Here is a 26,300-nt window from a genome sequence, read left to right on the forward strand (position 1 = left end):
ACCCAAGTGAATATATATTTTCTGTTTTTTTGATATTTGTATATGAGTTTTTTAATTGAAATATAGTTAATTTATAATATTTAAAGTGAGTATCTATTTTCAATGTCATGTTCATTGCCGAAATAAAATCTCTGCCTTCCCAATGATGATTCGGTGTCATTGTGCACTATACTGACTTCCATGTGTAGAAGAAAAAACAAGGTCAAAATGAAAATATTTTGGTCTAATGCAGGAAGGGAGAATGGGGTCTCCAGTGCTGTGATTGGTAAGTGCTAGCAAATCTTCACAGTGAGCAAAGAGGACATGAAAATGTCTTTGTTTGTTTTCTTGTTTTTAATCTTTCCAATAATTCAGAAACTGAGAAAGGCATCTGATTAGTTTATGAGACATTTATCTAGGACACCATTCCCCATCTAATGAGATCGAATGAGCACTTACTTTCAATTGCCTTGATTTTATTTTCCCAGGGGACACAAGCAGCTTTGAAGTTCTCAAAATCACGAAGAAATTTTGCCCATTTCTGAAAAGAAAGCCAAGTACAACAGTAAAACCCAACTGCTTGTTTGTTAAGATGTTTATCTCCCACACTCATCCCAAAATATCTCATGACAATGAGCTTGGAAAGATCTCTCTGGCATCACATATTGCTTTTTGTAAAAAGGGAAGATGCTAGTTTCACTTGCCTCCCTGTTCCCCACCTACCGCTGGACCAATCTAATTAAAAAATGTTTACTGACTCTCTGTTTTACAGAAAATATGCTGACCACTGAGAAATATCTGTTTATTCTACCACACAATAAGAGAGCAGGGACTGAGTTAGCACCTAATAAGGTGATCAGCAAATGGTGTGTGTTTAATTAAATATTCACTGCATGAAGAAATTAAAGAAATATAAATAAGACATAGTTCCTGCCTTGAAGGGCTTCTGGATCAAGTACACTGTACATAAACAGGTAATTTCTATACAGGATGGTAAGTGCTATGACTTTTCATTCTGGTAGAGGTAGAACAGTCAGCTAAATGGAAAGGCCTGGTGTTATAGGGAAAGGAAGAAGAAAAAGAATCATAAATTAGTTTTTATAAAAGATCTTCCTTCCATTTTACCCAACAATGTTGGGTTACCCATGATCAAGAGGACCACCAAGAAGAAGAATGAGAATGGGGCGGATAACTTTGCACATGTACAGATTATGCTGGGATAATGGGTCAGCTAGACAGACATGGGGAGCCTAAATAAGACTTGAGACAAGTCTGGAGTTTGAAAGATTACCTAGACCAGAAACAACCCAAATATTCATCTATAACAGAATGGATAAATAAATGACAGCATCTTCATATGATGGGATACAACACATAAATAAAAATGAACTATAACTCCCATGACATGAACATATCTCATGAAAATAACATTGCATCAAAGAAGCCAGAAACAAAAGCATAAATGCTATATGATTCCATTTATTTAAATTGTAAAAACAGACAAAACTAATCTATGATATATATGACGTATAAATATATATTACAGATCTATCTATATATTTCATATTTAAGATATATGAACTTTAGTCACAAAACTCCCATCTTTATGGGAATATATTTAGCCTCAGGTTGTAGAACGTTTGTAAAGAGGAGATAATAATACCTACATACCTACTTTGCTGTGAGAATTAAATATGGAAAGATTTTTATATAAAGATTCGATTTTTATAGAAGGATTTAATTCAGTGCTTGGCACATAGTAAGTGCTAAATAAATGTTAGTTTCTTTTCTATCTTTTCCAAAGATCTATATTTATATTGGCATATCATTTGTTTTTTCTTATTTTCTATCCAATCTTCAGTTGATGTTCACGGTAGAGAAGAGCTATATGGCCGTGTAACTTGTAGACATTTTGAGAAAGAAACCTTGACCCAGAACCCCTTAACTCCCAGGGAATGAAAATGAAAGGGGCTCAACCTTTTACATTTGGAAGTGATAAAAGCACACAAGTCAGTCTTTTGCCATAAATCAATGTTTATCGACTTATTTTCATTTTAACTCCTTTAAAGAGCCTTTTAGGACAATTTTTTTTTCTGAATCATCCCTTTCTCCTAATTTCAGTAACGCAGAATACTCTTTATCTACTGTATATGTACCTATGTATAGACATAACGTATAACATTTTTTTCACTCAGAACAGAACCAATTTTACCACCCCTCGGGGGCAACACGGCTTCCACTGAGCATAAATGGCATCAACCAAACTGAGCTAAGAAAATACTTACCTTGGCCATCATCATCTTAAATGCAAACCACCGTTTTCCTTTTCCTTTCCCAAGAGCCCCTTCATTTTCATTCACAAATTTTTTTGCTTCCCTGAGGAAATAAAACAAAATAAGGGGTGGGTGGCGGTGGGTTGAGATTAATACAGTATAAAGGTAGTGGATATTTAATTTTATTAGGTCTACTGTCTTATTTCTTCTAGACCCTTTCAAACCCTTAACAAGTGAATGTAAGCTGAATTTCATAACCTTGGGACTTGTAATGGATGTTTAAGTTTTTTAATTCTGGTCAGAAAGAATGAGATATTTCAGTCTCACTTATTAATCAGCTGGAGTCATCAAAAAGCAAGGAATTTATGCTAAGTGTCAAAATAGAGAACCCTAGTTCTTCTCATTTCTACCACATATAAAATTGAATCTGAAGTTTACTTCAGATTCTGGCGGTCAGAATGTTTATTTTAAAATACTTGCTTTCCTTCTTTTTTAAGGATTGCTTTTTTTAAAAAAATAGGGCAGGGAGTTTAGGACAAACTGACATAGAACACACTTATTGAACTGGTATTTAATCTCATAAAAGCAATTATGACTTAAAACAGAAAAATCATATGCTGTAAAGCAAATGGGGTTGAGGGAAGAGAGAAAAGGAAAGGAATACTTTTTGGCCTCACATTCCAAAAGGGCTTCAAATTTAAACTTTAACGTTATTCCCAAATATTTGCACATTTACAGTAGTCACATTAGTGTCTTTGTGTATGTGGTAAAAAGCATTAATTCATCAAAACGGATAAAGTGAACATGTTAAATATACTACAACTTTTGTAACCTTTTTAGTCATTTTCGCTATTGTTGTTTGTGTGAGATATGAAAAGAATATTTAAAATAGAGGCAGTCCAGGTTTGCCTTGACCTCTCTGGGGCCGTAAAAGGCATAACCCAAGAGAACCAAGGGATAATCCAAACCTGGACATTGGTTCTACAGGTACAACGCTGTCGTCAGTTGTGAGGCCCCTGGAATATGTGGTTTTACAGACAAGCCCCTTCAACACATGACTATAAATAAACAACACACAAAGTACTCTTTAAAAAGTGAAAATGAAACTTCATCCTTAAGTTGGTGAAGGATTTTCTGTGTTCCTTAGTATCAGTGCTAAACTCATGATTTTACAATACCCAGTGATGAAAACAGCACATGTCTGCTAACTTAGCTGATAACTAGAAAATTGTGCCCCATTACTCACCTGTGCATGTGCACCCACCCATGACCTGCCATAAAAACACAAGCACAACAGAGAAGATTCTCTTCAGTCATCAAACAGACTTCCCACATCATTTCCTTAATGGCAGGGACAATATCTTGTCTTTTTGTATCTCTCACAGCACTGTTCACTACTTTGACCATAGGAGGTGTTTAGTAAACTGAAACCTTCTTGAAATAGACCTAAATGGCATAATTTGGATAGATAGAGACAAGGGAGTATCTAATAATTGTATTTTCCACGTCAATTAATGCTTAAAGGAAAAATCATTCCTAGACTTTGGGATTGCACCCTTCTCTTTAGTCTTCTCAGAAACTTAGTAGGACAGCTTTCTAGAAATGAAGAAGATTTATTAGGCTGGCCTTGTCAAACACCCTGACATTTGACATGACTTCTGGGCTGTGAAGATTAATTGAAAAACAGTTTCTAGGACATTCTACACATTTTAAAATGTTCAGTAAAGCGCCATCAACAAGTATAAACTGAGCTCTCATGGCTGGGTTTTTAGATCCATGCAATCAAAAAACCATATCACAGTTAAGCTTTAACTATGTGTTATAGAGATAAGACAGGAATGAGTGTGGTACTTAGCAGACACTTTATAAAATGTTGAACTGATCTAAGCTGAAAATCAAGTAACCTGAGTCCTAACCCAGCCTCTGTGATTTGTCTCTGTAACTTTGCCCATGTTTTTGTCACTCTCTGTACTCACGTTGAGGAGCAATCCCGCTTCTCAGAGGAAAGCCTACTTGCTCGGGACTCGCACACACCTGAGCAAGCTCTGGTACAGTTTCCTTCAGTTACTGTGTAGCTTTTAACAGGTCAGGATTCTCGAACAAACAAACAAAAATTGGGCAATTGCTTCCCTGCTTGCTGGGGTGGTGGCGAGAATAAGATGAGACTATAGATGTGAATGTGTTGAAGGAATTATTACACTGTCAATTCCACTGTAACACTTGTTTTGAAACCAAGAATCTGTTCTAACATGATTGTTATATTACGGAACAATCTGAACATAACACAGATTTTGTGTTTGCTTACATGTGATTTTATCTACAAGAAACACTGGGTGAATACAAGAAAAAAACACATCCATCTAAATCTAGCAGTATATATACAAAATGCACACACCTCATCAACCAGCTACTTCATGGCACCCCATGTTAGAAAAGTCACATCCATTCAGAGCTGGTGTTACAATGACCCTCCTTCCACACTTCACAATAATTTACAAACTGCAATCTTGTCATTTCCACAAGCAAACTTCAGGTCTTTTTTAAGGTAAACTGCCATATTTATTGCAGTGTTTATGTATTTCTCAGCCATTAAACATGTGTAAAATGTTGCTGCCGTTTTCTTAAATTTCTATCTTTTTTTAATGTGTCACTGATGATGTTTCTGAATATTGTGCCCCATCCCCATTTTTCCTGTAAGCCCTGTAGTTTTCATTACCCAATTTTTCATAGTGTAGAAATTTTTAGGAACCTATACATCATGTTATAGCAATTATTTGGCATCAAGAATTTTGAAATTCATAAAACCAAGTATATACAGGAATTATCACATCATTCTCTATTATAATAAACATATATAAATGGAGGACCAAAAATTCTTCTTAGTAGTAAAATCAAAATTTGTTTTTCAAATGTAATAAGGTGACTATTTTATGGGGATATCCACTGCTCCTGATGTTTAGCAGATAATTAAAGAACATCAGTTTGGCCTATTAGAATTAGATCACTTTCTAGCTGAGTGGCCAATTAGAAAACATGACTGCTCTAAGCAGACAGGAGTGTAAAGAAATAGCTATTCTACTCCATATTTCTGACAAGATTTTAAATTTTAGGAGCTGATAATTATGTTACAGGAACATTAAACTAGCAAGATTTAAGAGAGAGAGGGAAGTCAGGATTATAACCAAATTTAAGTCACCACAAAATTAATTATAAATTCATTTAACAAATACAGAAACTTATTTTCATGGCATTTATAAGGTTTCTTATCAGTCATTATAGATATATTTTCCTTTGGACAATCTAAACAAGTTTTTATTTTTTGTCTCTTAAATTGCCAATTTATCCCTGATACTAAGCATAGTTTCATACTTCTCTTCCAATTACTACCCTACCCCACCCTCAACATACATATCCTGACAGTTTTCAAACGAAAGTCTGGACTTCACTCTACTCCACATAATCACAAGTGTCCTAATGCCCTAACCCCTCCTCCATTCTTCAAGAGATCTTCCCCAAGTTTCATACTTAAGGGTTCCCTGACCAGCCATTCTAGCGCCTCCTGCTCCCCACTTCCCACCCTGGCCAAAATAACTACTAGACTCAACTCATCAGAAATCTGGGGGATGACTTTAAAACAAAGCCAGGGGTATGGGGTGGGCAAAGAATTGTTAAACAAGAACAGATTCTTGATCCCCCTAATCTGATGCTCTTGGGATGTAAGAAAGCACTCTTGCACCTTTCCGGCCTAGAAGAGGGGATATTGGGGTGGAAGAGCTCAGTGAAAGAACACACCTTAACACTATTTTCAGGGCTGACCTTTACAATGAGATGGCATGATTTCAGGATGGAAGAAAACTAGTATCACCCAATCCCATCCTCCCTGATAACAGATTTCTTAACCAGAAGACAACATCTTTCACTGTGCTGTTAGAAACAAGATACAAAAAGAAACTAGCCAGTATGGAGATAAACACTGACTGATACTTATCACACTAAAGTACCCATGACAGATGTCAGAATGCAAAAAAACAAAGAGCAGAGTCTTTGAAAACTAAAAAGCAAAAAATTTTCTTTATATTTTTCCTGTAGTGAATCCGTTTTCCTACCCATTTGTATTGATCTGGATAATTTAAATGTATTTATCTACATGGCTAAAATGAAATAGGCTCTTGTGGATAAACTTTGAATATCTATTGGCCTCAAACCATCGAAATATCTGACTGAAGAATGTGTGTCGTCCCCTTGAATTGCATTCAACAAAAGCTGCCTGCCAAGACTGTAATCCAGTCTCCAGGTCTCAGAGCTCAAAGCCCTGGTACAATATGCACAGCTCTCTGAGCTGTAACCCCAGACCCAGGGATAAATAATTGAGCAAGGTCTACTTAATGACAATAATACCTGGTCTCATAATTTATTTATCAACGCCTTGTGTTGGTAATTAGAATAATAAGGTTTCATGGGCTTTCAAGAATGCTTTCACAGTTAGTTGAAGGAGCACGCTTTGCCTTAACTTACAAAATAGATAATTTACCCAGAACACATGATACAACCCTGATGACACAAGGGATTTAGGACATGCTATGCTGCCTTTGACACATTCTCATCCCAGGAAACGTGTTCTCGTTTGGGTTAGGTTAAGTTGACTTTTCTTTCCTCTTGTTCTCAGTTTGATAGTATCATTGAGTAACCAACTTATTGCTCAAGTAAACGAAAGACTTTTCAAAACTGGTCTTTAAGGCAACTGTAATCAAAACTTGTGCTCATGAACATTACTTCCCAGTAAAGGGATCAGAAGGATGAAAGGTCCTTTCCTAATAAACAATGCCATTTAAAAAAAAAAGTTGACCAATTTAAATTGACTAAAAGTCAGAACTCTGACTTTTCCTAAAATATTACTGAGTAATTGAAAGAAAGTTGAGGAGGTAAGAAGACAGTCTAATATACAGGGATTGAAAATAAGGATTATAGGCCTTTCTAGATAATATAACTCCATAATTAGACTGGCAGAATTATTTTAAGTCATCCTAATACTGGAACTGAGGATTCAAAACATGTGCTTTTATAACGGGGATGCTGGTGGCAGCAGTTATAATGGTTAAGATGCTCAGTTGTTTCATCTATAAAACAGAGACAGTAATAGCTATTCCATAGGGTTGTTGTATGCATTATAGGAAATAATGTATGTGAGGTGTTTAGTAACAATGTATGTAGTGCATCCATGGCAAACAGGAAGAGCACTATAAATAGTAACTATTATTAATAGCAATAGTACTAACAGGGCTGACTTTAATTTTTACGCTGACTCTCCAAATTAAAAAGTTGAGAAAGGACTAGATACTTCCAGGCAAAACCCTACAGAAAGCCAGTCCATTTCCCTTTAGATTGTGACCCTAGTGAGATGTGAGAATAGTGGGAATCGGTCTTGTTACCAGAAGAGCAGGAGAGAATTCAGCCTTACATTTGAGACCTGATGAGAGTGCCCAGGTGTCCGGCTGCAGAAGCCCCAGCTATGGTGCTGCCGGGGAGGAGGTGTTGGTGGTGCCAGCCCGAGTCCTGCTCCAGCCACGCTGTGCTGTTGCAGAGAGCTCAGGATGCTTGGACAGCTGGGGAGTCTGCGGTAAGAGACAAAAAGAGAGCTCTCTCCCTTGACTAGGACCACATTCTATTCAGTTCTGCAATCTGTATGTTACAACTGAGACACAGATCTGAGTTCTGGCTCTGTCACATACTAGCTGTGTGCTCTTGGGGAGATGTTGTTGATCCCAAGCTTTCTCGCCTATAAAATGTGACCAGCAACAGTAACAGCAATGACAGCTAACATACTGAATGTTTGCCATAAGCCAGGCATTATTTATGTCCATCATCTCCTCTAATCCCCACCAAATCCTGCAAGGTGGGAACTATTATTATCCCCATTTCAGAGATGAGGAAACTGAGGATTAGATCAGTAAAAGAAGTGTCCAAATTTACCCAAAGAGTAAGTGGCATAGCTCAGCTTAGGAATTGAGCTCGTATGTCGTTTTCCCAGAATAGCATCATTATTTACCTCATGGAATTGGTATAAGGACATGTAAAAGTTGAGACAACATAAACAAAGCAATTCTTGGTATACCAGGGGTAAATGGTACTTTTGATTATTATTCAAAGACATTTATTATTTTTCTGGGCAATGTATATGATACATTGAGTAAAACTTCAGAATAAAGAACGATTTGTACACTATCTTTACAACTATGTAAAAATCGTGTCTGTCAATGGCCAAAGACTGGGCAATTATGCAAATAATTAGTTCCTCTATTTTCTAAACTTATAATACTATCATACAGTTTTGTTTACAGTAATAAAATATAGATTTTTATTTGTTTCAAGGCACTGTGCCATATGAAGAAAAAAAAAAGAATGTGGTTCTATGGTTTTGTGTAAGCCATTTCTAATTCCATCAAAAAGCTAAGACATAGATAAATATTTAGGGCATCATCTAATTACTACCAAATGAATAAACAGTAAAATTAAGTGCTGAAAGATTCAGATGAGAGAGTGGGGTGGTTAGAAAGAACCTTGAACAAAAGGAGGATTCAGCTACATGGTCAACATTGCAGCAAGGACATGACAGCGCAGGGAAATGGTGTGAGCAATGGTGAAGAGATGGAAGTGCACCTGGGGTCTTCAGGTGGGTGATGAAGAAAACAGTCTAAGTGCTTTAGAGGAGGAGTTGGCATGCCCTGATGCCAAGTTAAGCAGTACAGAATTCACTCTGATCTCTATAAGGATCCATGAGCATTTTGTTAGCAGGAAACTGATAAGTGCAGTACGGTGTGCTACATGAAAAATGTTGCAACAATGATGTGCAAGATGAATTAGAGGAAAACAAAATGAGAGGCTGGACGTAGCTTGATTTCTAATGCCTTTATACCAGCTATTTCCTCTTTCTGGAATGCCCTTCCCGTCTTCTCCACCTGTTCTCTTCCTTTCCATTTTCAGTTCAACAGCCAGGCCAACACTACAGCTCCTCCATAAGGGCTTTCCTGATTTTCCTTTCTTACACTCGCCTCCAGCCCCAGGTCAGGGTGACTTAACCTCTGACCTTCATGCAGTAATTACCTCATGTATTGTAGTTAACCCATGGTCCATTTGCACCACTGCACTGGGATTTCCTGAAAGCAAGGTCCATGTCTTTTGTTCTAATTTCCCAATATTTACTATAGCACCTGGCACAGAAGTGAGTTTCAACAAATGCTATTGTAATGAATGAACACCTACAAGAAGACTAGATGATAGTCTGGCTGTGGTTCGTAAACTACCTACACCTCAGAATCACCTGTGGGATCTTTTAAAAATTTCAAAGGCCAGGTGTCCCCATTCCCAGACCACTTAAGTCACAATCTCTAGGGGTGGGACATAGGCATCAGTACTTTTTAACATCCCTGAATGGTTCCAACGTGCAACTAGTTGAGGACCAAATTCGGAACTAAACCAAATATTATTTGTTGAGAGTAGTAAATTTAAGAGATTTTTACGTGGCCAAGCAAGTTGTTGGAGGTTTGGGTTAAAAAGCTACTATATCAAATATGATTAAATATGATTATTTTGGTGTCCCCTTACATTGGTAATACTCTACATATTTTGAAGCTTGATAAATTTATTTTGGTGAATAACTTTATTTTTCAAGTCCCTAGCTCACTCTTTATCTTATATCCCTAAAGAGTAACTAACTAAAAACGTCTGAAACAATCTGAAAACAAGCAACAAAGAACAAGCAAAAATGTTGGCTGTATATCCACATAACCTCTTACCCTATATATGTGGCTTATTTTTGTGTGCTTCCTTTTAATAGCACCACTTCACAGATTTCACAGTTTAAAATATATATGTATGGAGAGAGAGACAGAGAGAGATCACCAAGACTTCTAAACATTTCATAAGCAATAAACATAACAATGATCTGTGCACAAAGAGTTCTTAAGACAATTTTTTCATCAGCTCTGATGACATTCATGGAGATGTGTCAAAGCCAGCTGCTGATGTTGGTAAATAACCAAAGCAAAGCTTGGGTAGGTCAAATCTGTATTAAGTTCAAAGTTACTAGCCATAGACATTCTCCAGACCTAGGATAACTTCTTTGTTCCCTGGACTATGAAACAATGCTAATTTTCATGGCTGGCTTAAATGTCAAATAAAAACTCAAACATATTTTAGTTGTACCCTAGAGGTCACTAAAGCATCTCAGAGTAATTTTAGATGAATCAAGGGAGAAACAACATAGCTGGGTTTTAGTAGTTTAATAAAGAAAGAAAGCACACTAGATCCTCTTTCTACTTGCTGATTAAATCTTTTCCTAATTCTGCTCTACCTGGTTAATTTAAAAATCAATTTATGGTTAATAATTTTCCTTTGTATTATAGGAGAGGGGAAAGAAGACAATATAGATTTCCCCAGGAGTTAATAGTTTGTGCTGAGTTTTAGATATTGGTCACAGCATAAACTGGTTTTCTGCCATACAAGGACACCAAAAAATTCTAAGATTTGTAACGTTATCAGCAGAGACAATGTGCAACTAAGTTGCTGTAAAGAATTCTTTCTCCATCTAAAACAATCTGTAATAGTAACTTTATTAATATCTCTCCAGACCTTCTTATTAAGCTCTATATCAAGGATTTTTTATTTTATTTTGATTTTTGTCTTTTGTTTTAAGGCATCAATGAGCATGCAATTAACAACACATACCTAAAACAATACCCCTGAAAGTAGGGGTGGCATTACGTGGGCTGCAGAGTTCTAGGCCATATCCCTAAGACATCGAGGTATATCCCAGTCTATTGTTATTGCTTTGGCTTTTGAGCAGAAATGAGATTTAGGGAGAATGTGTCCTTAAAGCCACAAATGAATCTTAAGATCAAGAGCTGAAGAGTAACAAGCAAAGTTAAATCTAAAATCTTACCTCAACTATTCTCAACACCAAAGATTTGCAAAACGTCAGTGTATCCTCTCCCTCCTTCACTGTGGGAAAATTATACTCAGAAGAAGGTAGAAATAGCACTGAAAATACAGATTGCTATACATAGATGTAAGAAGGACCTATCAAATTCTGATCAATAAGTAAATTTATTTTATTTCTATAATTTTTTAATTCTCCTTTTTACTTAGCCATTTTTTCTGAGTATTTATTGAGTGTGTTTTATGTTTTTAGCAGTGAGTTAAGTGTTTTGAAAAAACTGAAAGAAACATGTAGATTCCTTTCTGAAGCTTTAACTCCATTAAGAAAAAAGAGATATAGGCCCATAAAATTGTTACACAACAGTGCTAGGCAGCCTTGAAGTGAAAAGGGAGAGGGCCCTGGAGGCTTGAGAGCTTGTTGAAGACATTGTAGATGAGATAAGAATTAAACTGGACATTAAAAGACTGATAAAATTGAGTAGGCAGAGAAAGGCATTCCAGGCATCGGTTTGCAGAAATTTCCTTGAGAAAGGAGATATTTCCACCATGAACCTCAAGTACAATCTCATATTCTTAGATATACTAACATTCAGGGATTGGTAGACATACTGTGCTAATTTTGCTTGGTTCATGTGCATTCTAATCAAACATGTTTAATGAATTCTGAATACTGTGAAACAGAAGGATTCACAGGGCACTGCCTCAGAGTGAGAGGAGCCATTCTGTTTTGAAAGGTTTGGTAAAATCTTTCTGCACAACACCTGTGTGTTCATATTTAGCCCCTGGTCAACATTTCTAAGTATTGTGAAATATTTTTTTCAAAATTTTGTGTGGTGATATTTAGGAATACTAGAAAGCCTTAGTTTTCTGTTAGAACAGTGTGTTCTGCCTTTTGATCCAAGAGTGGGCAAGAAATTTTAAATGATGGCAGTTCAGTGAGCTCTGCGGATAACTACCTGGTAAATTTAATCTCTTGCCACAAGATAAACTTAGATCTGGAGTCTCTCCTGAGCATTTGGCAACACAACTTAGGTGAGGTCACCCACAGAGCATATTATACTCCTATGTGAACTAGTCTTTCTGCTGAGTTGACTTGGAGTCTTACTATTTCACAGTTTCCTTCCATAGCCTCCCTTTTAAGCTTTCCCGATCACTGTGACCAACCACTGGTCAAGAAACACTATAATAGTGAGTGCATAAAATATAAAACTTAATTCAGCCAAACAATCATGTATCTTTTATAGATATTTGAGTGTAAATATGTATGTATATGTATAATAGTATATACATATATATGTGTATATATATATTACAAAAGCATAATTAATATGACTCTTTGAAAGAAGTGATTTATATTTAACTTAAAAGTTTCTAATTTTCAGGACAGAGGGAATCTTAGACACATTATATTGAATACGTAAAACTATTCCCCTTTCTTCAGCTCATCTAATTTTTTATGATATTCTAATATAATGTTCTCCAAACATTACTTTCAGTATATGCATTTTAATAAGGCGTAACCATTTTTATTCTATAGCAACAAGCTTAAGTCCCCCGAAGCAGTGTTCTACTTGCCATTTCTTGGTTACATACATAAAAACGTCTTCAAAAATACCTTGCTTATTCTCTTATTATAAACATGATAAAGTTAAGGGTTATCTTCATAATTAGTACCTTATCTGAGATCTGTATGATACTTTCCCAAAACAACAAGGACAAACTTCTCAAATTAAGCTTATTTTGTGCTTATCATGTGCATATTTGCTTTCTTTTTACTGTTAATGTAGTATGTCAAATATATTTAAAAGCATTCCTAAATAATTTTAAGTCATAATTAATGAATTTCTTCTTTTAATCAGTTTTCAAAGATCATATATTTATGGATAGTCTAATAACAAGTTTTGAAAAATAGCTATCACTGACAGCTAAAATTCTAAATAGTGCAAGTTAGGTAAGCTGCTGTTTATCAAAAATTTTTGGAGGCTAGGATACTTTGGCAAGCTGGGGAAACTAATTCAGTGTGTCTTACCATATGTGATACATTGACTGATAATACTTGAGAAAGTAGTGCATAATGAAATGCAATTAAGAAGAAGATGATATATAAGAAGATGTAGAAAATGATTACTATGTGACAGGCATCATTCTAAGTGCTTTAGGTCTATTAAATGATTTAATCCTCTCAGGAACTTTATGAAGTACTACTACTTTTATCCCCATTTATAGAGGATAAACTCAAGGATGCAGAGGTTAAGAAACTTGTCTAAGGTCACAGCATAATGCTTGATACCTAGAGGATTCTTATTAAATAGTAGAAAAATTGGATGTCAATGTTACATTTGGATCAACAAAATTCAGCTGTACTAATTGCCTACAGACTCTCCATTCTTTGGATGAGAAAATCAATGTACCCAAGATAACTGTAACGTACAAGAACTAAAGGCCTCTGCTTTGGTTGAGTTTTTGGTGAATACACACTTCAAATGATTGAAGTGTGTATTAGTGGATGAGTACACACGCTTAAAAGTCCTCTTGTGTGGAACCCGTCATTCCTTCACAATGGCAGATGAAGTTAAGGCCTTTGTGAGCTAAAGTTGAAATCACAATTCTTGCCTATGAATTATATTAGTTTCCCCAACCAAAAAAAAAAAAGAAAAGAAGCTGAACATCTGGATTTTTAAAATCTGAAATCTCCCACTTTTTAAAATTTAACAACAAAGAAAAAACATTTTAATAAAAATATACACCCCCAGATGATTAAAATGGTAAATTTTATGTTACGTATATTTAATCACAGTTTTTAAAAAACAATAAAAGAAAAAGAAACAAAAAGCATGTGGGCCAAATAAAAACCACCTGTAGTCTAGATTCAGCTGCAGACTCCCCATTTTCAACCTCTACCCTAGTAATAGGGCGTGGTATTGCCCTTCCTTCCATCCCAATCCTTATCTCTCCCCACCTCTAAAAATGGCTTTATCCCTGGACTCTAGCCTAAGGCCCCAGGACCTGGAATCTGCCAGACGATTACCCTGTGGGTACGTTTTGGAAGATCTAAAAGCGGCTGACCGTGGATTCTGCCAAACTGTCAAGATACCCTCTTTTCTTTGTTGGAGCATCAAAATCAGCTGTCCATCCAGACTGCTATACCAATGTGCCACCATCCCCCAAGGCTCCTGGGGTTGCCTATGGCTAAGTCTGCTCCCACCTAGTCCTGCCAGGTCCTGTAACCTTCCCATCTCTCCTGTCACACTGCAGGGAATCAGACAACACTGAGTCTGTCCTGAGATGAAATAATAATTACAACTTGTGTTTCCCAGCTTTGTGCTATGTTCTGGCACCCTGCTAAGTGTTTCATATGAAATAACTCACGTTATGATTCCAATAGCCCTGGAAATTAGTAAAATTTCATAAGAAACCCAAGGTCAGAGGGCTACACAATTCATTCAAATTTGCACAGGTATTAAACGGAAGATCTGAGATTCAAACTCAGGACTGAAACCCATCCCTTCTTCACTGCCCTATATGGAAGATGCAGGCAAAGAAGAGTGAGGGGTATTTCTACACCTCCACGCAGGTGGAAAGGGAGGATATATTTCTTGGCATTTTTATGCAGTTTTACACCACACTTTGACAGTTCACAATGTTATCACTTTCCAATTTTACAACTTTCTATATACAGTTACCTGTGGTTCCCAGTTTTGGGAATTTCATGGTCAGCAATATTTCAAAACATATTGGGTAGGCCAAAAAGTTCATTCGGTTTTTTCCGTAAGATGGCTCTAGCAGCACTTAGCTGTCTTTAACTTCATTTGAAACAATTTTGTTAGATTGTATGTAACAGCTGTCACATCAGCATGCATTAAAAAAAAAAATCAAAATTGGTAAATTTTTGTGTAGCCATTTTAATACTGAAGATGGAAGAAAAAAAGCAACATTTTCGGCATATCAGGCTTTATTATTTCAAGAAAGGTAAAAATGCAACCGAAACACACAAAAAGATTTGTGCAGTGTATGGAGAAGGTGCTGTGACTGATCGAATGTGTCAAAAGTGGTTTGCGAAGTTTCGTGCTGGAGATTTCTCGCTGGACAATGCTCCATGGTCAGATAAACCAGTTGAAGTCGATAGCGATCAAATAGAAACAATAATTGAGAACAATCAACTTTATACCATGCAGGAGATAGCCGACATACTCAAAATATCCAAATCAAGTGCTGAAAATCATTTGCACCAGCTTGGTTATGTTGATCACTTTGACGTTTGGGTTCCAAGTAAGTTAAGCGAAAAAAACCTTCTTGACCATATTTCCACATGCAATTCTCTACTGAAACATAATGAAAACGTTCCATTTTTAAAACCAATTGTGACAGAAGATGAAGAGTGGATACTGTACAACAATGTGGAACGGAAGAGATCGTGGGGCAAGTGAAATGAACCACCACCAACCACACGAAAGGCCGGTCTTCATCCAAAGAAGGTGATGTTGTGTATATGGTGGGATTGGAAGGGAGTCCTCTGTTATGAGCTCCTTCTGGAAAACCAAACGATTAATTCCAACAAGTACTGCCCCCAATTAGACCAACTAAAAGCGGCACTCCACGAAAAGTATCCAGAATTAGTCAACAGAAAACGCATAATCTTCCATAAGGATAATGCAAGGCCGCATGTTTCTTTGATGACCAGGCGAAAACTGTTACAGCTTGGCTGGCAAGTTCTGATTCATCTGCCACATTCACCAGACATTGCACCTTCGGATTTCCATTTATTTTGGTCTTTACAAAATTCTCTTAATGGAAAAAATTTCAGTTCCCTGGAAGACTGTAAAAGGTACCTGGAACAGTTCTTTGCTCAAAAAGATAAGTTTTGGGAAGATGGAATTATGAAGTTGTCTGAAAAATGGCAGAAGGTAGTGGAACAAAAGGGTGAATACGTTGTTCAATAAAGTTCTTGGTGAAAATGAAAAATGTGTCTTTTATTTTTACTTAAAATACCGAGGGCAATTTTTGGCCCACCCAATATTTTGGGAACCAATATAAGGTCACCAAACTTCTATTTTGCCAAGTAAGGATATTTCTTAAACCTATCATTTAGCATCATTATCACTTCATTAAATGAAAACTACTTTGACACACACACACACGTGCATATGCACATACATTAATAGCTTCATGGAACCAGAAACGTTACTTGTCTTTGCCTTCATTTATGGCTGGTGTACAAGCACATGCATAAGTAGTTCCCAGCCTATAGTTGTGTGGTGTTCCAAAAGCTTTCTGGGAAGACCACTGTTTGGAACTTGGAAAACCTTATTCCACGAAACAAAGCAATAACGTTAGAAAGGATGCCTAGGTTCCCACCTCACAGGGTAAACCTGGAATATCTTGTTTTATTTTGGATATGAGGTAACTGAGGCCCCAGAAGTTTAAGCCATTTCCTTAAATAACACACAAGCTCTTGCAGAGCCAGGATTAGTAGTGAATTATCCTGATAGCTGCTTCAGTTCTTTTTTCATCACCAGAGACAAAAACACTTTAATTTTAACATTATTATAGATACACTATAACGTTTAACGTTATTAGTTAAATAGGCTTGTGGAGGGATAGCTTTGGAAATTTACCACTGTTTATAAAAATTGTTCTGTGTAAAAAATGCAATCTGTATCACATCTGTGAGACGCAAATATGGCTGTTATCACAGACATGGTCCCTTTTATTCATGCCCCACTTCCCCGAACCACCATGAAAAGAAATATAGTGTGATCCTCAGAGGCGAATCTGCTTCCGATCCCAGGAAAGGGATGAACATTTGACTTTTCTTATCAGGAGTTTGTAAATCTATGTGTCTCTGAGTGTGTCAAGACTCAACAAAAGAGTGAAACTGGGTCGCTTACATGTTACCAGGGAATAGCTATTAGCGGAATCCTTAATTGGAATCCCGTTTACTCTTCTGTTGGCTTAGCACCCTCCCTGTGCTTTAATAAGAGCTGTCACATGAATATATCATTTGAGGTTGGAACCCTGCAGAGAAACTAGAGTGTGCAGTCCAACAAACTTGTAAAATTCAAATATATTATCTCTTTCAGAGAGATACTAATGAATGTATTAAACTAAGGAAATTCTCAGTTCAAGGAACAAATGATTAAAAGTGATCTGAGGTTGTAAGACTCCAAATAATGAATTTAATCATGATTGTTTTCTTTTATAATCATTAGCCCAGACTCTCCAGTGATATGATATAGAATATGTATATGTAGATATATGATATATGATATGTTAACTATATGATAGGTAACATATATGTTATATATGTATATATGATGATGAAAATTATATATAATGAGTATTATATATATGATGTATCACATATAGTATTATCTATAATATATAGGTAATACTCAGAGAATTTGGGAGATCAGTAGCAGGGAAAATGTTTCTAATTTTGAAAAGTGGCATCATACTTGAGAACTTCAATTTTCTTCTCCATTTTCCAAGGCTTGCATTTGACAGCAGCAATCATTTGTCTATTCTCATCTAACTCTGCCTTCAATCTTTCCAATTCCTCTTCATCAATTTCTTCTTCTTCTTCCCTTAAGAAAAAAAAACAAAACAAAACCTCCTTTAGTAAAGTTAAGTTTTGCTTGACTTCCAAACTTAAAGAATACTATCAGATACTCAGATGATCAATGTATAGCAACTTGGCTATATATGGTGTGTGCTGAGATCCACAAGCCTTAGTGCTTGTATCTGAACACTGATGCAGGATTTCTGGAAATACTATAACTTTAAACAACAGTGTTTACATTCTGAAGTACTGAAACCATTTTATGTCCATAGTCTCAAATTCTCAGAACTAGAAAATGTGTGGAGACAGTTACAGATCTATCAATATATTTTCTTCTCTTCTTTGTTCCCCTGTACACCTTCCCCCACCAATTCTACATTTCATTTAAAAACTTTATTTTTCAACAAGGTAGTCAATTATGGTGAGCATGTCTTTGAAGTGCCCTTAAAAAATTTGTTAGCCCTGTCTCGAGAGAAAGAGAAAAACTGAAATAGGAAAAAATTTTAAAATCTATTCCTCAAAGGTAACTTAATCTGTTAATTAAACTCAAAACTTCAATTGATAAAATTCAACTTGAAGTATATTTGGTAGAAGTGAATCCTTTGAAGAGGCCTTCAAAGGAATTTAGTTTCTTACTGAGCAAATGAGATGTATCTTTTCTCTTCTGTGTTCCTAGTATTGCAAAAATATCAAAGGGTCCAAAACTCAAAGAAAACAAAATCTAAACATGAACAACATGATTTTTAAATTGAGGAATGGAATGCCCTATTGCAGAGATCATTTTTTTTTTTTTTTTTTTGGTAATAGATTGTTTCAGTTATGAGCTGTTGTTACTTAACTTCAAATTTACCCTTCTATACTTAATATTGTGATGCTGTGGCTGTGACTCTGTAGGGTATATTTCTGGTTTGTCAGTTGGCTCATTTTTCGGCTGCCCATAGAAGACACTAAGAAGGGACTTGGTCTTTCCTTTGGTTTCCTGTTTGCTTCCTGTGGTGATGTCTACTCTTTAGTGATGCTTCTTCACCCCAAGAGCTGCAGGGCCTTCCCATAGCTGCAGGTGAAACTAGTTTGCCGACTTTTCCAACACTAGCAGAACCGGCTTCATCATTCTCCCCGTAGACACCAGCACCACTTGAGCATCGCCCCCCTCTGCAATAGTTTCAGCTCCGTGGGTCTCTCCTCTACGCTTTTAAGTTTTAATTCCAACCTCTTTCCGTTGTTCCTCCAGCCCCTAGTATGCTATTTGCTTCCTATAGTTGCTGTCACCATGATACTTCGTGTTCTCTCTCACCTTTCCAGTAACCTAGTTAGCAATTATTTATATCTACTAAACAGTCCTCTTATTAAATACTCTCTCTTCAATTAACTGTTGGAGTTTCTTTCTCCTAACTAGACCCTGACTGACAAAAAAAGTGTAATCTGACTCAGTGTTAGTCAGAAACATATTTTGTTGTTCACTAAACTCATGACCACACACAGTAGGGCTATGGCAAAAGATGTTTTTGGAAGTTTCAGCTGAATAATAGGAGGACATACCCATAATTTTACAGCCCACCTTATAAAATGACTTCGCAATCTCCTTTCTTTCCTACCAATCCAGAGTTTTTAATCAGGTCATGATTACTGAAACAAAAATTTAAATTAACCCTCTAAAATACACTTGTCATTGATAGTTTGGGTTTTTTTGACCGATGCAGACATTTTGCTTAGAATAGTAATCCTGGTTCGAGAGAACTATGGAAATACCCTCCACTAAGATACAACTCTGATTGCCATTAGGTTGTTTCTATTTTAATTATTTGATGTTTATTATATAAAATCCTATGGTGCTGTACAACCATAATAAAATACTCACAAAGAATGAAAGAATGATCTATTTGATGTTTGGATTTACCATGTAACTAAAGCTTATTTCTCTACATTTCTCTACATTCCTAAGATTAATTATGTAGTTTCCATCTATCTTAAACCCAGTACTTTGTATGTTTAACATATTCAAATTCTATGATTCCTTCAAAAATGATATGAAATGTCTTCAATACCCTTTTCTGATTATCCCTATGAGAATACTTTTCTCTAAGACTCTAAATCACTTTGTACTTCTCTGGTACATTTATACTGTCTTATTTCATAATAATTTGTGTCTAAGTGGCCTCTCCCTTACTATATTATGAATTTCTAGAGAATGCAGGCAATTGCATATTCATATCCATATCTTCCAAAGAAATTAGCAAATTATCTTCCACAGAAGTGGAACTGGATAAATATTTATTGAATAAATGTTTATGTACAGAGTTTTTCTGGATGACAGGATTACCATCAAATATACTAAAATATAACAATGTCTTCCAAGATTAGAATGTTATGGAAAGACATTTATTCCTACACTAAATGATCTTAGACTGGTATATTTTTAAAGTCTTTGTTGTTAATTGTTGATTGCTCCAGGAAGATCATGCTGTGCTACAAGGTATAGTTGTTGCCGGCTAAGTTACCTTCAAATATGCAGGTAATTAAAATATTACATTTTTTGCAAAATTAAAATATAATAATGTATAATTAAAACACGGTATTACAGGGAAACTGCTTTTCTAGGAACCACTCAAAGAAAGTGCTAATCATATTAAAAGGGCATAGCACTGACATGCTTTATCTTCTAAAATTTAGGGCTAATCTGTGTAAGAATGGCTTTCTATCTTAGGTTTGATTTATTTAAACAACAGTTGTTAGGAAAAAGGAGGTATAACGTGCTGAATTTCTCAGTGCTATGAACATATTACTTATTCACTTAAAACTGGGTCAAGAAAAGCCTGTAATATTATTAGAAATACTCCAAAATGCCAAACGAGGCAGTGTTTTTTAACCATCTCCAAAGACAGTTAACATTACAACCTTGGATTTAGTTGGTTTCAAATGTTTTGTCAGTGCAAGGGAAATTTCCTAAGGTGTTTCAATTGAACATTTAAATAAAAGAAGATCAGGAATTAATTAACCTAAATAAATGTGCCCTGATTTGCCTTCTAATCTTTCTCAAAATATATTTGCTAATACATTTCCTTTAAAAAAAAAAAAAAAAAAAGGTGCTTATCTTCAAAATGAACAATAGAAAGTGGATCCTGAAATAGAGATCAGAACTGTCAATCCTCACAAATAATTTATGGCACTATTTAGAATAGTTGTACAAATTGTGGCAGTAATAATATAATTTGCAAAACCTATGGAGACAAAATTCATTTTAGTCAAGTTTGGCTCTGTGGAGAAGTGGGGAGGGAGGGAGCCAGGGGTGCTTCTGGCTTCTCAGAATCAGGATGAGAGTAGGATCAGCTAAGGACAGACACTTTCACAGGGACAAGATTGCCCCAAGTAACAGGGGCCAAGACCCAGTTGATTCATATGGTCCTATTTCTAGAGGCTGAGCACTGACATGAGGGCCTTGAACAGACCAGGAGAGCAGAGGAATTCCCACCCAAGTCATGTTTTGAAAAGGACATCTCTGAGGCACAAGTGGAGAGGAACACAACCTATATCATGCATATGTCTATTGGTGATGTTTTCTCAATGAAATACCACTGTCAGAAAGCACAAGCTTTGCTAGTAGGAACTATTACTACATAATAATAGCAATAACAATCACAATAAGACAGGGAACTTAAAAGGGTGTTTTGTTGGGCTTCCCTGGTGGCGCAGTGGTTGAGAATCTGCCTGCCAATGCAGGGGACACGGGTTCGAGCCCTGGTCTGGGAAGATCCCACATGCCAAGGAGCGACTGGGCCCGTGAGCCACAATTACTGAGCCTGCGCGTCTGGAGCCTGTGCTCCGCAACAAGAGAGGCCGCGATGGTGAGAGGCCCGCGCACCGCGATGAAGAGTGGTCCCCACTTGCCGCAACTAGAGAAAGCCCTCACACAGAAACGAAGACTCAACACAGTCATAAATAAATAAATAAAGAATGTGAATTTCTTAAAAAAAAAAAAAAAAGCAAACTGGGCTATTCATTTAAAAAAAAAAAAAAAAAAGGGTGTTTTGTTTTTGGAAAGAACAAAGCATAAAAATACTTGAAAAGACGATAGACATAAAAAATGCCAGAGTCAAAACGTAAAGCAGGTGATGTCTTAGTATTCAAAGAGAAGAAAGAGGAGGAACTTGGGGAGGAGAAAGAGAAAAAGGAAGAAGAGAAAGACAGGAAGAGAGAGATTTAAAAACTCAAATCAACAAAAATATAATGAAGAAATGGGTAGGGTTACTCTTATTTTAAAAGGAACCATTGTCTATTAATGCTAAGCTTCTCTACCTGACAAAATGTTCACATAGTTGTATTTAATTACAATTACTTATGAAGAGGAAAATAATAGCTTGTTATTGAATACTGCAATGTGTCATCTTGGGAGGCTATCTTGGAAAGTTCCTCACCATTTAAAGTCCTAGGACTGTCTCAGAGGAGATCCCATCACCTCATGGTGATTCCCATGCCCCACCTGGGGTGGCAGAGGAGCTATTCTCTTAAATCCTTTCCAAGGGGTCTAGGTTTTCTATTAGTAAATGTGTTTTACACGCACACTTTTCCTGCCTGCCTGCCATCTGCAATTTTCCAGAAAGCAAAGACCAGAAAATTATTTTCTTGAATTTTTCCTAAACAGCATTTAATATATTTTTCTACACAAAGACAGCACTCAGGAAAACGTTGGCCTGGTAGAACTGAAAGACACAGGGTTATATTAAAAAGGAAATGACAATCTCAATCCTCTGTAAAGGGACAGACAGTTAATATTTTAGACTTTGGAAGCTATATACAGCTCTGTCCCATATTCCTCTTTGGTTTTTTCTAAATTACAGTTTTATTAAAACTGTAAGAACCATTCTTAGCCCTTGGGTTGGAATTAACCATAGTTGGCCAACCCCTGCTCTGTAAGATAAGTGATTTGGGTTCATTGTTTAGGAGTTTTTCACTTAACTTCAGTAACGATGCACTTAACTAATGTGATAACTTTAAAATATTTAAATTAACTAAATATGTTAATGACCTATGACAATTTAGATCTCTCATAAGGGAATTTCTCGTAAGTCCATTCTTAATATATATTCATTTTAAAATTCTATTTTAATATCAAAATACATTTAACTAAGTGGAGTAAAATGGCAGATTAAGCCTGTTTTTCTGAAAGTAGTTTTAATTACCAATTTTAAGGCCAGGGAGTGCCTAAAGGGAGTGGTCTTCTTTCAGCATCAGTCACTTCTGAATGAGAAACAATTTCAGATAAGAACTAACTTACGCTCCTCTCCTCAGCCTCCTCCTTCTCTCTTTTTCTCTGGCCTTCCTCGTTTCTTCATCCTCTGGTTCAGGTTCTGGGTCATCTTCATTGATAACATCTCTGGTCCGTTTCCTCTTTGGTCTCATGCTCTCTCTTCGAGGTAGTTTGTCTTCCTCCTCCTCTTCCTCTTCACCTAAACACAGCAGTTAATGCTTCAGTGAGCAGTATCAGAAAAGTGCTCTCCCGCTACCAAATGTATTCTTACTTTTTAATTATCATTGTCACACATCTGAGACCATAATCCAGCAATTCTCCATATCAAGATAAGATGCACCATGCCATATATATTTCATAGCCTGCCATTTAATTACATTTATCTAGGGACTTCCCTGGTGGCGCAGTGGTTGAGAGTCCGCCTGTCAATGCAGGGGACACAGGTTCGAGCCCTGGTCTGGGAAGACCCTACATACCACAGAGCAACTAAGCCCTTGCACCACAACTACTGAGCCTGTGCTCTAGAGCCCGCGAGCCACAACAACTGAGCCCGCATGCCACAACTACTGAAGCCCAGATGCCTAGAGCCCATGCTCTGCAACAAAGAGAAGCTACCGCAACGAGAAGCCTGCGCACCTCAGCGAAGAGTAGCCCCCACTCGCCGTAACTGGAGAAAGCCCGTAACGAAGACCCAACACAGCCAATAAATAAATAAATAAATTTAAAATAAATAAATACAGTTATCTAAATTCTCATTTCTTGTGGTTTATCTACTCATATGTCAGTGTCGATCCCCAAATTCTAATAATGCTTATAATTCCAGCCTTCATTTACTTGGGTAACTAGATGAGTTGGAGTTTAATATCACACCATGATCTCTCAGACCAAGTTTGTAGGTTACCAATTCAACACATAAGGGTTGAATGTTTAACCACTATGTGCTAATGCTACTTCTATCTCAGAACAAAGAATAAGAATGACAAGGAAATGCTACAAACCAGAATAATTTTGAAGAAATTAATGTATGCCTTGACATTCCTCCTAATCCAAATTATTCTCATTCTTTTTTTTTTTTTTTTTTACTTTTTTAAAAAAATTGAAATATAGTTGATTTACAATACTGTGTTAGTTTCAGGTATACAGCAAGTAATTCAATTATACATACATATATATATTTTTCAGATTATTTCCCTTTACAGGTTTTTACAAGATCTTGAATACAGTTCCCTGTGTTACACAGTAAATCCTTGTTGCTTACCTATTTTATGTAAAATTATTCTCATTCTTGACTTCAAATATTTCTTCTTTTGCCTAAATATTTCTTCCTCTTTCTTAAATGAAATTGATAGTAAATACCTTTGATCATTTTATCTTTTTGATTAGAAATAGATATAAATAACTTGTAAATTTAATACAAAACTGAGAGAAATGACATTATTTTATTTTATTCATCAACTAACAATTAATGCCTCATATGTCCATAACTTCTTCGGAAGCTTCCAGGTAAAGAGTAGAGGGAGAATTCAGTTCCTTCCTTCACCATTTATGACATACATCCTACTTCACTTTCACTTTTGTTTTTTAACTTCTGATATTTAGAGTCAACTTCTGATGTTTATTACAAAAAAACAAATATTACTCATAATTATCACTATCTTCTTAAATAGAAGCTACTTAGGGAAAAATTTGTGCTTTAATGGAAAACTATGAATTGTCTGCACCATACCCTTCTGTGTTACCTGATTCTGATTCTATGGAAGCTATTTTGTAACTTTGTAAGTTATGGATAACTAGATAGCAATGCAAAATAGTTCTTGTCTATAGACAAGCAAGTGAACTCTGTTCAACGCAGAGACAACCTTCCACCACCGAAAAAGAAAAGAAAAAATCCCCAAAACAGTCATGCCTTATGTGCACAATCATTTCAGTATTCCTGATCTATAAATATATCTGTTGTTTGAATTTTCCTTTTACTGGTAACTGCTATAAATGCCTCACCAGATTCCTCATTTATTAGTTAAATGTTTTCATTTTTACATATGTGTGTGTCATTATTTTATCTTTTAAAATCTTTTTGTTTTTTTTGTTATCTTTTTAACATTACTTATCAAAATTTTTTTATTGGTATTTCAAATCTAAGATCTAAATATTACCATTATTACTAAAGTTTGACTAACAGGAGAGTAACTTTTCTAACCGGGTTTGGAAAACTATATTTTGTCATCAAAACCAAGAATGAATTTCCATTTGTTAAATACTGTGGCAAATGTTGTATGTTATTTGAACCCCACTCTGGCATTCTGAAAATTTACCCAGCCTTTATTATTCATTTTAGTCACTAATTATAGAAAGAACAGAGCCTCATAGGAACTGAGAAACAATTTCACCAGCAAATAGCTCGAAAACTCTAGCAGCCCCTTACTACCCTGCATTTTAGTATATTTCATATTAAGGCTAAACTATTAAGCTTGCAGAGTTTGACCATGGTTGAAAAGTGTATTATTATATTTATATTTTAGCACTTAGGACAAAAAGGCTATATTTAGTGCTTTAACTAGCTTCCAAATACTCAAATTCTTAAAAAAAGGAATGTGTTACAGTTGCCTACTAAATGTGGATTTCCATACATTACCTTTTGGAATGGGCTTGGTTCAGTTTTGAAGGGTAGCAAAATATACCACGTCAAAAAGGCATTCTGGGGCTTCCCTGGGGGAGCAGTGGTTGAGAATCTGCCTGCCAATGCAGGGGACACGGGTTCGAGCCCTGGTCTGGGAAGATCCCACATGCCACGGAGCGACTAGGCCCGTGAGCCACAATTGCTGAGCCTGCGCGTCTGGAGTCTGTGCTCCGCAACAAGAGAGGCCGCGACAGTGAGCGGCCCGCGCACCGCCATCAAGAGTGGCCCCTACTTGCCGCAACTAGAGAAAGCCCTCGCACAGAAACGAAGACCCAACGCAGCCATAAATAAATAAATAAATAAATAAAATTAAAAAAAAAAAAAAGCTAATGTTCCTTGTGATAAACATTAAAAAAAAAAAAAAAAAAAAAGGCATTCTGAATACACCACCCCAAAATATACCACTTTGGTGTATTGACTATTTTGAGCTGTAGCACTTGAAAAACAGCAAATGCAGGAAGAGACTTTCTCTGAACTTCTCTTATCTGCTTAAAGACAGAGTCTCCAAAAGGAGCTCAACTGGTATATATCCCCTCCCCAGGAGTTTCATCCCCAAGGAAGATTGACTATTATCACACGAGAGGAGACTATAGGTCAACACCACATGCAGACACACTTTATCATAAACTATCC

The 26,300-nt window shown here is 36.2% G+C and overlaps 1 protein-coding gene across 21 annotated transcripts in view; it reads right to left on the bottom strand.

The window, feature by feature from the left end:
- The window catches only part of TMC1 (transmembrane channel like 1), a 375,625-nt gene that overhangs the window by 71,874 nt on the left and 277,451 nt on the right, over positions 1 to 26,300 (bottom strand). For 20 of the 21 annotated variants that reach the window (XR_014266085.1, XR_014266086.1, XR_014266087.1 and 17 more), the window contains 4 exons: positions 23,018 to 23,189; positions 17,642 to 17,770; positions 2,265 to 2,355; positions 439 to 520 (listed from right to left, as the gene is read on the bottom strand). Coding sequence is in view for 18 of the 21 variants with exons in the window: in XM_082470917.1 (XP_082327043.1) it covers positions 439 to 520; positions 2,265 to 2,355; positions 17,642 to 17,770; positions 23,018 to 23,189 (474 nt within the window). In the remaining 3 variants the exon portion in view is untranslated. Of the gene's footprint in view, positions 1 to 438; positions 521 to 2,264; positions 2,356 to 17,641; positions 17,771 to 23,017; positions 23,190 to 26,300 lie in introns of those variants that run through there. The other variant, XM_082470923.1, reaches the window with a different exon arrangement.

Source organism: Balaenoptera physalus (genome assembly GCF_965194825.1).
Source record: "Balaenoptera physalus genome assembly, chromosome: 7".
In the NCBI taxonomy this organism is placed as follows: Eukaryota; Metazoa; Chordata; class Mammalia; order Artiodactyla; family Balaenopteridae; genus Balaenoptera; species Balaenoptera physalus.